General features: G+C 36.6%; 2 protein-coding genes across 3 annotated transcripts in view; one reads left to right on the plus strand and one right to left on the minus strand.

Moving 5' to 3' along the window:
- Positions 1-2,519, plus strand: part of NLRC4 (NLR family CARD domain containing 4) — a 42,155-nt gene extending 39,636 nt beyond the window's left edge. Inside the window, exon 9 of the mRNA XM_057558300.1 lies at positions 2,227-2,519. Coding sequence (XP_057414283.1) covers positions 2,227-2,519 — 293 coding nt within the window. The remainder of the gene's footprint in view (positions 1-2,226) is intronic.
- A 585-nt stretch (positions 2,520-3,104) lies between these two features.
- SLC30A6 (solute carrier family 30 member 6) overlaps positions 3,105-14,251 on the minus strand; it is a 38,200-nt gene continuing 27,053 nt past the window's right edge. For both annotated transcript variants that reach the window (XM_007191385.2, XM_007191384.2), the window contains 2 exons: positions 13,240-13,308; positions 3,105-6,591 (listed from right to left, as the gene is read on the minus strand). In XM_007191385.2, the coding sequence (XP_007191447.1) occupies positions 6,091-6,591; positions 13,240-13,308 (570 nt within the window). In that variant the 3' untranslated portion in view covers positions 3,105-6,090. The remainder of the gene's footprint in view (positions 6,592-13,239; positions 13,309-14,251) is intronic.

Raw genomic sequence — 14,251 nt, forward strand, 5'->3', positions numbered from 1 at the left:
GTAAATCCTGGGCCAATCATTCTGCCACATGGATCCTGATAATTTTCCAAGTGCCCTTTCTTGTTTTCTAATTGTATTCTTTAAAAAAAATAGCATCTTATTTTTGTTGTGTTAGACGCAGTAACTTTTTAGGGTCTCTGAAAAAAACGAGGTTTTTGAAGTTTTTTTCCTGTTCCCTATGTTGCCTCATTTTTGTTTGGCTTTTAGTCAAAGGAACAGCCTTCCTTGTTGGTGGCTGTTCTCAATTGTCTAGTATTCCTATACTGTTCTCTTCACATTTTAGAGTGAAGCACAAGTTGATAGGAAGCTCTGTGCACCTGAGGGAGGGGGTTAGGTTCACTGTGGGTGATGAGGAAAGAAAAATAGACTCTTCCTTTGTGGGGCCTTTCCTTGGAGGCAATTCAATACTACCTGAGAAGGATCCTTACTCCTGAAGCATGTAAGCCCAGTTGCCACTGCTCTGGAAACAAAGTGGGGTTGCAAAGCCTATTGCCTTTGTGTGCTCCCAGGGCACCCTGACCTACCACAGCACCTAACACCCATCTAATTACTTTTTTTTTAAATTAATTTATTTTTATTGAAGTATAGTTGATTTACAATGTTGTGCCAGTAATTACTTTATAATGTATGTTTTCACACTATATTATAAGCCCAATGAGACAGAGACCATGTATTTCCTTTTACATATCCCCAGCACCTAGCACAATCCGGGGTACATAGTAGGCACTCAAAAATGTTTGCTGAATGAATAAATGGCAAGAGCTCTGGGTCAGGGGAACTACAGGGTGGTCTCTGGCAACACTAGAGTTTTGTTTAGGATGTAGGAACCTTCAAGGATCAGAATCCTTCTACCCAGAGGATTTGAGATTCTGCCTGAAATTTGGATCGAGCCACTTGTGTTCTCCACAGCCCACGTATAGCCTACAGCTCTAAATGTCACAGATTCCTCTTCTCTCAGTAGTCTGCTCCTCTGCAGGTTAAATGAACAAAATGCATGCCCTTGATTATGGATTATGTTGCTTGTTCTTGGTTCTTGTGCTTGCGCACATTCTAGTAATTATGCAAGAAGCTCTCTTATTGATACCATTCTTTAAGCTTGGCAGACAGCCTGTATAAAGAGCTTACCCTCTGAGGATGGAATGGGCTTGAAATTCTTCTTTGTTAAAGTTCCTTGTAGGTGGTGAAATCTGTTCTACTAGTTGGGAAGGAGAAATGAAGTTGCTCTTTGGGGAAGGAGCCTTATATACAGACATGCTAATTGGCAACCAGTATTTTGACTGACCACATGCCATGCTGGGAAGCACATGGGAAAGAGGGCAGAGGCAGAAAAGACTTGAACATGAGGGATAAGAGAGAGCAGGAAGAAAGTTACCTATAAGGAAGAGAGAAGGGCTCATTATGGGAAGGAGAAACAGAGGAGAAAGTGAGGCCCTATGTATGAGCTAGGCTGGGCACAGGCTAAGCTGGTGTAACAGAAGACCCAACCACACGTTGGAACACAGAGCTTTATTGCCCTCTCCTATAATACTCAGAAGTGGGCAGTCCAGGCAGTTGGGGTGGCTTTGCTCTGTGCAGTCTTTCAGACCCAGAAACCTACTTTTTCTTTACTCCTCCATTCCTTAGGGTGTTATCTTTGATTTCATGGTAATGGCTAGGATGTTTACTTTCCCTTTGTAGGAGGTACTTTAGAGTGCCCTATTCTGTAAGGAAAAGAGGAAGTTCCTGAAGAGTCTAGGGAGGGTTAAAAATAAGCCCAAAGCTCCAAATCTTGAGATACTGAAGGAACTTACTTACTCAGGTTCACAGTTAGGAATATTCCATACTCAAAGAAACAACAGTTAGGTAGTGTTTGCTTCTTCAGAAGAGGAAATGACCTAATATTGTTGAAGTCCGACTCCAGTTTTGAAAACAGGTACTGAATATTTTAATTGCATCTCTCATACCTCAATTTTTATGCAATTTTCCATTTCCTGGAAGAGTCAGGAAAAGATATATAATTCATTTATATTGGTTTGCTATACTAATTACTATTTATCAGATTCCCTTACATTTTAGGAAAAATATAATTTGTAAATATAAAGGACCAGGTTCACAATCACTGCTCTAACTACAGAGAATTCTGATTTCTTTCTTAAGCAAAGCACTAGTCCAAACATGGTCTCTTAAAATAAAAAAAAAAGCTGTTTTGCTTCCAGCTAACACACTTATTTCTATTTTTTTACTCAGGTGCATTTTTTGAAAAGAACCTTCTGAAAAACTTCCAGCAGCTGGATTTGGCAGGAAATTGTGTGAGCAGTGATGGATGGCTTGCCTTCATGAGTGTATTTGAGAATCTTAAGCAATTGGTGTTTTTTGACTTCAGTACTAAAAGACTTTTACCTGATGCATCATTAGTCAGAAAACTTAGCCATGTGTTATCCAAATTAACTTTTCTCCAAGAAGCTAGGCTTGTTGGGTGGCAATTTGATGACGATGACGTCAGTGTTATTAAAGGTGCTTTTAAACTAGTAACTGCTTAAATAAAGGGTACTCTAAGCCCATGAATGCTCTGGAGACCCCATTACTTTCAGCCTGGTGATTTAAAAATCTTTGCTCATCTAGTCCAAGAGTCTGAAAGTAAATGGCAATCCACTATACACCTAAAAAATATCCTTCAGTGTCTGCCTAACTCACCCCTTCTAAGCTTTTTCTTCTTTTACTGGTATCAGGATGATGTGTGGCTCCACCACCTCCTTAGCTGGCCTCGTCCATGGAAATCTACTTTCTTAGTTTCATCATTCAAGTAAAAAGGAAAAGGAAAAGAGGAGGATGCCAAGAAAATGAGCCCAAAGAAGAGGAGGAAATGGGAGGGAGTTTAACTTGACATGTATAAATAGTTCTGGTGTCCCATCACTTCTACTAGGATTATCAGTTACTTGAAGGGGACTCCTGTTTATCCTTGTATTCCCTTTGGTCTCAAGAATAGCAGGTCACCAAAATTTATATATTGTATGCACATTTACTTAGTACAGGGCCTGGCATGTACTATACTCTCGACAAGCATTTGCTGAATATGGGATAAAGTTACCAATAAAGAACAGGCCAAAATTATTTAAAAGCAGAGAGAAAACTCCATTTATGTTCTTTATTCAAACAGTTTAATTCAAACAATTTGGAATGTAAAAAGTATTTTCTTACATAAGAAGCAGATCAGACTCCCCAAAAAGATCAGCAATCTTTAGTTAAGCGAAAAATTGGCAGTTTATGAGTAGCTAAATCAGAGGCTTGAATGAGTAGCTAAACCAGTTGCTGATACATGTATGTAATCCCATCTGTGACTTCAGAGATTAAGGAAGAAAGAAAAAATGGACCCCATTATTTTGTACCCTATGGAAGCTAAGGGTACCCTGCCCTAATCTTTTCCCCACCACCTCCAAAAATAATCCTTCCCCACAAAGAAAGAAGTCTAAGAAAAATCTGTTTAATCTAAACAGATTTAAGTCAAGGCAAATCTGAAATAAACAAAAACCAAAATGGTGTCAGCCTGTAGTTTAACCCTCTGCTCTCACGGCACCTCCAATTAATGGCTCGGGTATTGGAATAGGTAACACTTGGCCTGTATGTTGAGGTAGTCACTGAAAAGAAATACTAGGTACAATATTCCGTTTTACAAGTGGGCATATATTCTGCAGATTTAATCATACAATTTTAGAGCTGATAGTTTACAGATCAACTACTTCATTTCCCACCCTAACTTTACAGATGAGAAACCTCATAGAAGTTAAATGACTTGCCCATGGTTATAAAACTACTTATATAGTGGCAGCATGAGGATCGGAATCCAAATCTCTTGTCTTCTAGTCCAGTGTTTTTTTTCCGTTATAATATAGCAATTTCTCAAACAGGATTAATCATATTCCATAAAGCTTGCTCTTAATCACAAACCATGGGTCAAGCACTTAATTCAAACTTGCTTCTTTGTCTAGCTTCAAGTAACTCTGTGGCAAGATTTACCAGTAAGGCTACTACATCTAGGCCTGTGCTGGCCAAGCTTCTTATTTTCATATCCAGAACCTGGTCAGATCTTGGCAAATAAGACTTCTTTATATAATAATGCCTGGAACAATGTCACCTGAAGCAGTTGGCATTACTGAATTTCAGCAAGTAGAGCCAATTCTTTCAGAACCCATATGCAACTTCTCAAATAGTGTAGGTGAGTATCAAAGCACCTTTGGAAGGACAATTAATTGCACAGGTGTTACCTCTAAATGGGTGTTGAGGAAATAGGCATTTAACATCTCACAGAACTGTGTTCAGTACCTGGGCACTTTAAAAATCCCCTGGAGATGGAGAAGACATGCATAGCATGGTAGCACATACCTCTTAATCATCACTCAGTACACGGCAGTTCTTCAGATTTCATGCATGACCCGAATTCACGTTTAGATGAGGTCAATGGAGGAAAAATCACCCTGTAATAGTAGACCAATAATAGGTATAGTAATAGTTGGAGAACATAAGACAAATGTCAAGGAACAGGTTGCCTTATCACATTTTACAAAGTTTCACTTTCCCCGGCAGTCAAGGTAGCGTGGGCTCTATTTCTTCAGCAGGTCAAGTGCCTGAACAGGGTTGCAGATGTCAAAGACAATGATCAACTCCTCATCAAGCAAAAGTTATTTGGTACATGGTCACTTATTATCACAGGATGACTACAATTCTGCTTGACAGAGATGGCTTCTTAGATGTTTATGATTCTACTGTAAAGAAACAGGATTTGGGAGTGTTGCTCATATTTAAAAGAGGATGAGTTTATTGAAGAAACTTGCAAATTCTAAAAAAAAAAAAATCTTCTCTAGATAGCTGCTGATGGCTGGAAATGTCATAAATCTTCAGGAGTACTGGATTCTAGAAAAGTTGAATCCACTCTCAAAATCCATTTTTAAAACCTAATTATAAAACTCATGATAAAATGAAAAAAAATCTCACAGGTAATCTGTGACTACTGTTTGTTATACTTTTTATAAGTAATGCTGGCCATGTTAGAAAGTCCTTAACATTTGCATTTGGAAAATAATTTACATGATTCTCACACTTCAATTCACTATTTTCAATAAAGCAAAACAAAATAAGTTAGAAACTGCCTAATGCAGATATAACAATACTGTATTCTATAACCTAAGGTCCACTATGTTTTGGTAAAATTATATAATGTAAACTCAAATTGTTCATGCCACTTTGAAAAAAGATCAAATCGTATTACTACGTATGGAATTCCACCTATTTTGGTAATAATATATGTGATATATTTTGTTAATAAAATGAGAAATTAAAGTCAACCAATGAAAGGTGACAAAAAAGATAAATCTATCATTATTTCAGTATTTGGTTGAATGTAAGACAGAAAACTGGGATTCCTTCACTGCATATCACCTAAGGATTTGGTATTTATTTAACCAAAATAAAACACTTTGAGAATGATGGGCCACATACAAATGTATTGAAATTTTTTAATGAGAAAAACTATTAAAAAACTGATAAGTAAAAATTTTAAATTGTGCCAGATGGTAAAATATGTTTTAAAATTTCTGATAAAAATGTTTGCTTTTACTTTGCAAGACATAATTCAGGAGGACCTCAAAGGAAAATGTAGCAATTATGTTTGGAAAATCTATAAAAGAGACTTCTACTTTTAAAATGGACTTTTTCTTTTCCTAAAACGTGTACTCAAGAAGCATGTTTATAAATTTCACTGAAGAAAGTATTATATTTTTAATAATGTGACCGATCCACTCCATCAAGTGGCTCTCTTATAAAGGTAGTGTTATATCACACTGCGGTCAACTACGAAACCAAAGATAGCAAAATTCAAATTTAGAGAAACAGCTTTCTAAAGGAAGCCTATTTAAAGCCTATAACATTTAGAAGGTTCTCACTGCCCCAAATACATTTTACAAAAATATAGTTTCATTGGTTTCATGAAATGTGAACAAACCTACTATTCTCTAATTAGAGTAAATGATTGAACAGTCAAGGCAAAGTTGGATTACTAAATAAACTGAAAGTCAAGGAGTCAATGTTCCTCATAAAAATAAATTAAATTACAGTACATCATGGTCTTGGTTGTCCAATTCTATTGTTAGTTCCATATCTACTTGGTATATTTGTAAAACCAGTCCTGAATCCTTGGGTTGCTCCAATTCCTGGAACTCCAAGTCCTTGATTAAGCATGCTGCTATAAGGTGTGTGTCCATGATTAAGACCCAAACCATAAGGTCTTGTTTGAGTATTTAGAAGAATAACTGGGCTCACGTTTTTTCCAGGGGTGTTAAATGAAAATTCTGGAGGTGGACTACTGGGTTTAGCTGGAGTTGATGTAACAGGGTTTGAATCGTCAGTACCCTTTAAAGGAGGCATTGGGATTATGTGATGATCTGAGAAGTTTAGGACATTGGCTGCAACAGGCCCAGACAGTAAGGCAGGCCTGATCCAATCATCCTTGAAAATCTGAACAGTCAGAGTAGATACTAGTGTGTACAGCCTGTTGGTCACATGAGCAAGAACCATTTGTTCGTTTGCATCTCGTCGAATTCTCACATGAACAGATCCAGCCTAAAAGGGACAAAATCATACGAAAGAGACTGCTTAGAATTATACTACTGAAAATTCCATTAGAAATGAACATTTTATTTATGATTTGGTTGTAACATTACTTGGTATTTTCTTTAAAACAAGAGAAAACTTAATGTCTTGAGATTCTTTAAAGACTACTTAGTAGTAATTATCAATGTAAAGAGTTAATAAAATAATTTATGACTCTAAATAAAATGTGACTTTTTAAAATATTAAAAAAAGAAATCCATGTAGGAGGAAGGCAGACATGTTGTAACACAAGGCAGAATACAAATGAAGTATACGGAAAATGCACTGAAAGGGCAGAGAAGGCAGGTATTAATTCAACTGAGGAAGACTTCAAAAGAAGATGGCATTTGATCTGGGTTGGTGGTCAAATGAAATTTCAAAAGGCAGAGACAGGCATTCTAAGCTGAGGGAATAGCAATTAAAACCCACGGCATGTTTGGGCAAGAATAAGCAATATTATTATATAAAAAGAAGTACAATATTTCAGGGAGCAGAAAAAGAATGAAAGAGAGAAAAGACAGGAAGAAAAGGAAGAGGAAAGGAGGAAACAAGGAAAGGAAGAACAGAAAGAAGAAAGAAAGATAGGTTAGGTAATAAAGGTAAAAAGAAAGGCTAGGAGAGGGTTCTAAAAACCATGAATAAGGAATTTTAGTTGCAGCAATCAAACAGAAGTAAAATAATTAGCATTCAGAAAAATTACAGTTATGGATAATTGCTAATTAGTTAGGAAATGACTGCAACAGTCTAGGTTAGAAATGAAGAAGACTGAGATAGGACAGATATAGTGGGACCAGAGAGGGACAGATGGATTCATGATATTCCATGGGAGATCTTAATTCTCAACTGGATATAATGAATGAGGGAGATGAAGTCATCAAAGACAATCTCAAGGTTTCTAGCCTAGGTTACTAGGACAGAGAGCACCAGGCATTACAATGATGGTTAGAAGTATGCTTATTAACTTGATAAGATGCTCATCATATATTTTGTCTTTAAAAGATAGTAAAATAACAGGTACAACAATGATCATATTTTGATTAAAACACACACAGAAAAATATCAAGAATGATATCACATGATCATCTCAATAGATGAAGAAAAAGCATTTGACAAAATTCAACATCCATTTATGATAAAAACTCTCGACAAAGTTGGTATATAGGGAACATATATCAAAATAATAAAGGCCATTTATGACAAACACAGAGCTAACATCATACTCAATGATGAAAAGCTGAAAGCTTTTCCTCTAAGATCAGGAATAAGACAAGGATGCCCACTCTTGACATTTCTATTTAACACAGTATTAGAAGTCCTAGCCACAACAATCAGAGGAGAATAAGAAATAAGATGCATCCAAATTGGAAGGGAAGAAGTAAAATTATCACTATTTGCAGAAGACATGATACTATATATAGAAAACCCTAAAGACTCCACCAAAAAACTATTAGAACTAATAAATGAATTCAGTAAAGTTTCAGGATATAAAACTAATATATAGAAATCTGTTCCATTTCTATATACTAATAATGAACTATCAAAAAGAAAAATCAAGAAAATCCCACTTACAATTGAATCAAAAAGGATAAAATATCTAGGAATAAATTTAACCAAGGAAGGTTTCCCCAGTGGTGCAGTGGTTAAGAATCCGCCTGCCAACGGAGGGGACACGGGTTCTAGACCTGGTCCAGGAAGATTCCACATGCTGAGGAGCAACTAAGCCCGTGAGCCACAACTACTGAGCCTGTGCTCTAGAGCCCGCGAGCCACAACTACTGAAGCCCGTGCACCTAGAGCCCATGCTCCACAACAAGAGGAGCCACTGCAATGAGAAGCCCGCGCATCACAACGAAGAGCAGCTCCCGCTCGCCGCAACTAGAGAAAGCCCGCGTGCAGCAACGAAGACCCAACGCAGCCAAAATAAATAAAATAAAATAAATTAATTAAGAAAAAAAAATTTAACCAAGGAGGTAAAAGACCCATACTCTATAAGGCACCGATGAAAGAAACTAAACATGATACCAATAAATGGAAATATAGTTTGTGTTCATGGATTGGACGAATTAATATTGTTAAAATGTCCATACTACACAAAGCAATCTACAGATTTAATGCAACCCTATCAAAATACCCATGGCATTTTTCACAGAACTAGAACAAGTAATCCCAAAATTTATGTGGAACCACAAAAGACCCCAAATAGCCAAAGCAATCTTGAGAAGGAAGAACAAAGGTATTATGCTCCCTGACTTCAAATTATACTATAAAAGTTATAGTAATCAAAACAGTATAGTACTGGCACAAAAACAGACACATAGATCAATGGAACAGAACAGAGAGCCCAGAAATAAACCCACACACATATGGTCAATTAATCGACAACAAAGGAGGTAGAAAACACAATGGGGAAAAGACAGACCCTTCAATAAGTGGTGCTGGGAAAACTGGACAGTTACACGCAAAAGAATGAAACTAGAACATTTTCTCATACCATATACACAAACTTAAAACAGATCAAGGACTTAAATTTAACACCTGAAACCATAAAACTCCTAGAAGAAAACACAGGCAGTAAGGTCTTTAACATCAGTCTTCTCAGTATTTTTTTGATCTGCCTCCTCAGGCAAGGGCCACAGACACAAAAATAAACACATGGGACCTAATCAAACTAGAAAGCTTTTGCACAGTGAACGAAACCATCAATAAAATGAAACGGCAACCTAGTGAATGGGAGAAGATATGTGCAAACGATATGTCTGATAAGGATATAAAGAACTCATACAATTCAACCCCAAAAATAAAAAAACCTAATTAAAAAATGGCCTTGGGGGACTTCCCTGCTGGTCCAATGGTTAAGACTCCGTGCTTCTACTGCAGGGGGCACAGGTTCGGTCCCTGGTGGGGGAACTAAGATCCTGCATGCCGCATGGTGTGGCCAGGAGAAAAAAAAAAAAAAGGGCTTGGGATTAACAAACACACACTACTATATATAAAACAGATAACCAACAAGCACCTACTGTATAGCCCAGGGAACTCTGCTCAATATTCTGTAATAACCTATATGGGTAAAGAATCTGAAAAAGAATGAACGAATGTATATGTATAACAATCACTTTGCTGTACACCTGAAACTAACACAACATTGTAAATGAACTACACTCCAATTAAAAAAAAAGTGGGGGTGCAGGCAGAGGACCTGAACAGGCATTTTTCCAAGGAAGACATACAAAAGGCCAACAGGAACATGAAAGGACGCTCAACATCACTCATCATCAGGGAAATGCAAATCAAAATCACAATGAGATTTCACCTCATACCTATCAAAATGGCCACTGTCAAAAAGATTAAAAAATAACAAGTGTTGGCAAAGATATGGAGAAAAGGGAACCACAGTACATCACTGGTGAGAATGTAAAGTGGTACAGCCACTACAGAAAACTGTACGGAGGTTCCTCAAAAAATTAAAAACGAAACTACCATACAATCCAGCAATTCCACTCCTGAGTATTTATCTGAAGAAAATGAAAACACTAATTCAAAAAGGTAAATGCACCCCAATGTTCATAGCGGTATTATTTACAATAGCCAAGATATGGAAGCAACCTAAGTGCCCACTGACAGATAAATGGATACAGACATGGTATACATGTAGAGTGGAATATTACTCAGCCATAAAAAAGAATGAAATCTTGCCATTTGCTACAACTTCGATGGACCTGAAGGATATTATGCTTAGTGAAATAAGTCAGATGGAGAAAGACAAATACTGTATGTTTCCACTTACATGTGGAATCTAAAAAACAAAACAAATGAACAAACAGAATAAAACAGAAATAGACTCACAGATACAGAGAACTAATGGTTACCAGAGGAGAGAGGGGTGAGGGAAGGGGCGAAATAGGTGAAGGGTTATTAAGAGATACAAACTAACAGTTATAAAGTAAGTAAGTCACAGGGATGTAATGTACAGCACAGGGAATACAGTCAATATTTTATAATATAGTGTGGTGTATAATCTATAAAAATATCAAATCACTATGTTGGGGGGAAAAAAGAATGACAGCACTTATCTCTAGATGGTAGAATTATTAAGGATTTTTGTTCTTTTTGACTTAATTATAAGTTCTAATTTTTCTAACAATGGGGTATATTTGTATAATAAAAACTTAAAAATACGTACTAAAAAAACAAGCAACAAACAGAACAAAAATATATAGTAAATAAAATATATAGCAGACATTGTTGAGTTTTAGATAAACTCAAATTTCAAAAAAAGAAAAAATTGTAACAGCACCTAAATTAGCAAAATAGTTGGCTTAGTTACAATGGGTCTAAATCTATGGCTTGAGCACTAATAAGAGAGTTATTGCTAATCATGAGATAAAGAAAATATCTTACTGCTTGAATTTGACTTCCATTTTACTACTTTTAGGTAAGACAAGCCATGTCCACAAATCGAGTCATCTTTGATTTCCCCCTTTCCTTTGCCACTGTGAGATGGTAATCTCACAGTTTTCACTATACACAATTATAAAAGATACTGTATCTCCTCTTTCAGTCTGATATGGAAGTCAAAGCAATTAAAATAAGTGAAAACCACTTCCAAGTATGAGCTTGAACAGTGTCCTATGATAATGGTGTTTGCATTCATCTATGGCTTTTGTGACAATTATTCCTGGCAGCTCAAAAGCTTGTTTTATTAATTTCCTTTGTCTTAATTAGGCAACACATCTGTGTAGCTGTTGGATGGCCAAGTTCTGAACAGCAGAGATGATTGTGTTTATAAGCCACCCAGCTAAATAAACACTTGTCTACTAGTTTGTTACTATCAGTACAATTAAAAGAATGATTAAAAGTGAACTGTAAGGGGGCTTTCCCTGGTAGCACAGTGGCTAGGACTCCACGCTCCCAATGCAGGGAGGGCCTGGGTTCGATCCCTGGTCAGGGAACTAGATCCCACATGCGTGCTGCAACTAAGGAGCCCACGAGCCAAACTAAGGAGCTCGCTTGCCTCAACTAAGACCTGGCACAACCAAATAAATAAAATAAATAAATAAATAAATAAATATATTAAAAAAAGGGAACTGCAAGGGACTTCCCTGGTGGTGCAGTGGTTAAGAATCCACCTGCCAATGCAGGGGACACAGGTTCGATCCCTGGTCTGGGAAGATCCCACATGCCGCAGAGCAACTAAGCCCATATGCCACAACTACTGAGCCTGCACTCTAGAGCCCGCTAGCTGCAACTACTGAGTCCACATCCTGCAACTACTGAAGCCCACGTGCTCTAGGGCCCTCGAGCTGCAACTACTGAGCCCATGTGCTGCAACTACTGAAGCCCCCGCGCCTAGAGCCCATGCTCCACAACAAGAGAAGCCCCCACTCGCCACAACTAGAGAAAGCCTGCACGCAGCAACGAAGACCCAATGCAGCCAAAAAATAAATAAATTAATTTTTAAAAATCTTTTAGGCATAGAAGCAAAAAGATCAAGTCACATATAAAGGTGAAAAAAAAATCAGACTATGTATCATCAGGCTTTATCACCATAATGCTTTATGCCAGAGGAAAATGGAGTAATATATTTAAGAAACTCAAGGAAATAAAATATGTGCTCAGGATTTTATATCCGGCTAAATGATTTTCAAGTATAATGTTCACAACTGTTTTCAACATTCAAACATTAGGGAATATTTTTCCCAAGGGCCTTTCCTGAAGAATTTACTAGAGAATGAGTTTTAGATATCCAAAATGACTAGAGAGGGGAAGAGAAGGAGAAGGAAGAGATGAAGCAGCCATTTTCTGCTGAAAGAGTATAAGCCTGAAACTAAAGACTGCAAAGTAGTGATATCATTGAGCTGTTGGACCAACCCTAATCTGCCTACCTCTGAAATCTGTGTTATGTTACAAAAGTCAAATCCAATTTTTTTTTTAAAATGATATTGTAGAAGAGTAGTATTTAATAACATGGAAAACTGTTCATTATATATTAAGTGAAAAGAGCAGATTATAAAACAGCATGACCTCATTTTCTAAAGAGAGTAAGTATACAAGTATTAATACCAAAACATCCATAGGATTATGGTTGTTTAAATTTTTTTTTTTTCTGGGTACTTTCTTGTATTTTCCTCATCATTTCTGACACAGGAATAAAATCATGCCATAACAAAATCTCTTTGGTAATGAGGTCTAAATTGGACTAGAAAACACGGAATTTTATGCTGAAGCAGCTGTTATTATAACTCTTTAACATATTCAGCAAAAATCTCCAAAATTAGAATGGTAATAAAAAAGAAAATAATTGCACATTTTACTTCTGCAACATTTTTGTATTTAGGAATGTATGACTATGGATTTTTCTTTTTTGGACAGCCTAGTATTGAGATCATTTAGTTTGAAAGGAAAAAAATGAATGAAGAAAAACATTCCTTAATCTCAATTAGGTTACTAAATCCATCTATATTTTTTACTTTATTTAACAGAAATGGGAATCAAAGGATCTACAAAAACTTTAAAGAAATACTTTTTTCAGTTTTAAAAAGTATAAACTATGTTTATAAACTTTGTTTTATAACTATGTTTTAAACTATGTTTAAACTAAAGTAATATATAGAAAGCATACCAATGAGCCAAAACCTAGGGTCCAAAAATGCTCATTTCGGACTTCCAAAACTCCATCCAAGGTAGATACCTAATCAAAAACACAGAAATACGGCTTTTGTATTTGACATATCCAACACAATTCAGTCACATTATGGATTTGCTGTAAGCCTAGAAATGACATGGCCAAACCCTGCCTGAAGACACTCATTAGCCAAGAGAGGTCCCAGACCATTCACTCCAGATACCATTTCTGCTTGTTCAATACTGAGCCAGGGCCTTCTTTTCCAGTGTCTTCTCTGCACCAATCCCTCAAGAATCGGGTCTTTACTTCCCTCATTCACACCTTGTTCAACAGTGTGTAGTTCTTTTCATCTTATTAGTATAGTATATATTTACATCCAGCACTTGTGGTATCAGAATTTTTTTGTCTTCTCAATCATTTCTTTCTCTGGATTCCCTTTTAACAAATTTCTGTACAATATAGGATGTTATTTGGATGTGGGCCAAAAGGAAATTCCAAGGCCAGATATACAGTGTGTGGCCCATTGATACAGTGGCACAGACCCCACTAGCTGAAGCAAGTGGCCAGCTATATTGATCAAAGTGGCCTCTGTGATACTGACAACGAATAGTTTAAAACACTCTCAACATCCAAATAATTTGATTATCTTATTCCTTCATTAACAGTTGGAATTTTGTAACAATACAAAATCTAAACCTACAGATCAAGATATTAGGTGCTGAAGCAATCACCATGTAAAGGTGGCCTCTGACTTAATCAAAATCCTAGGTTTGAATACAAAATCATAAAAATCACAGCATTTATATAGCAAATAGTGTGGTCTTTAGACCATTACTGTCTACATTTATTGGGTTGGCCAAAAAGGCCGTTTGGGTTTTTCATAACATCTTATGGAAAAATTCAAATGCACTTTCTGGCCAACCCAATATTTCAAGTGAATGTGGCTTCCAGACTGCACAATTCGTCAAATTGTTCTATTTTTGTCACTGTGTTATGCCTCCTACTGTAT

Source organism: Balaenoptera acutorostrata, chromosome 12, assembly GCF_949987535.1.
Source record: "Balaenoptera acutorostrata chromosome 12, mBalAcu1.1, whole genome shotgun sequence".
In the NCBI taxonomy this organism is placed as follows: Eukaryota; Metazoa; Chordata; class Mammalia; order Artiodactyla; family Balaenopteridae; genus Balaenoptera; species Balaenoptera acutorostrata.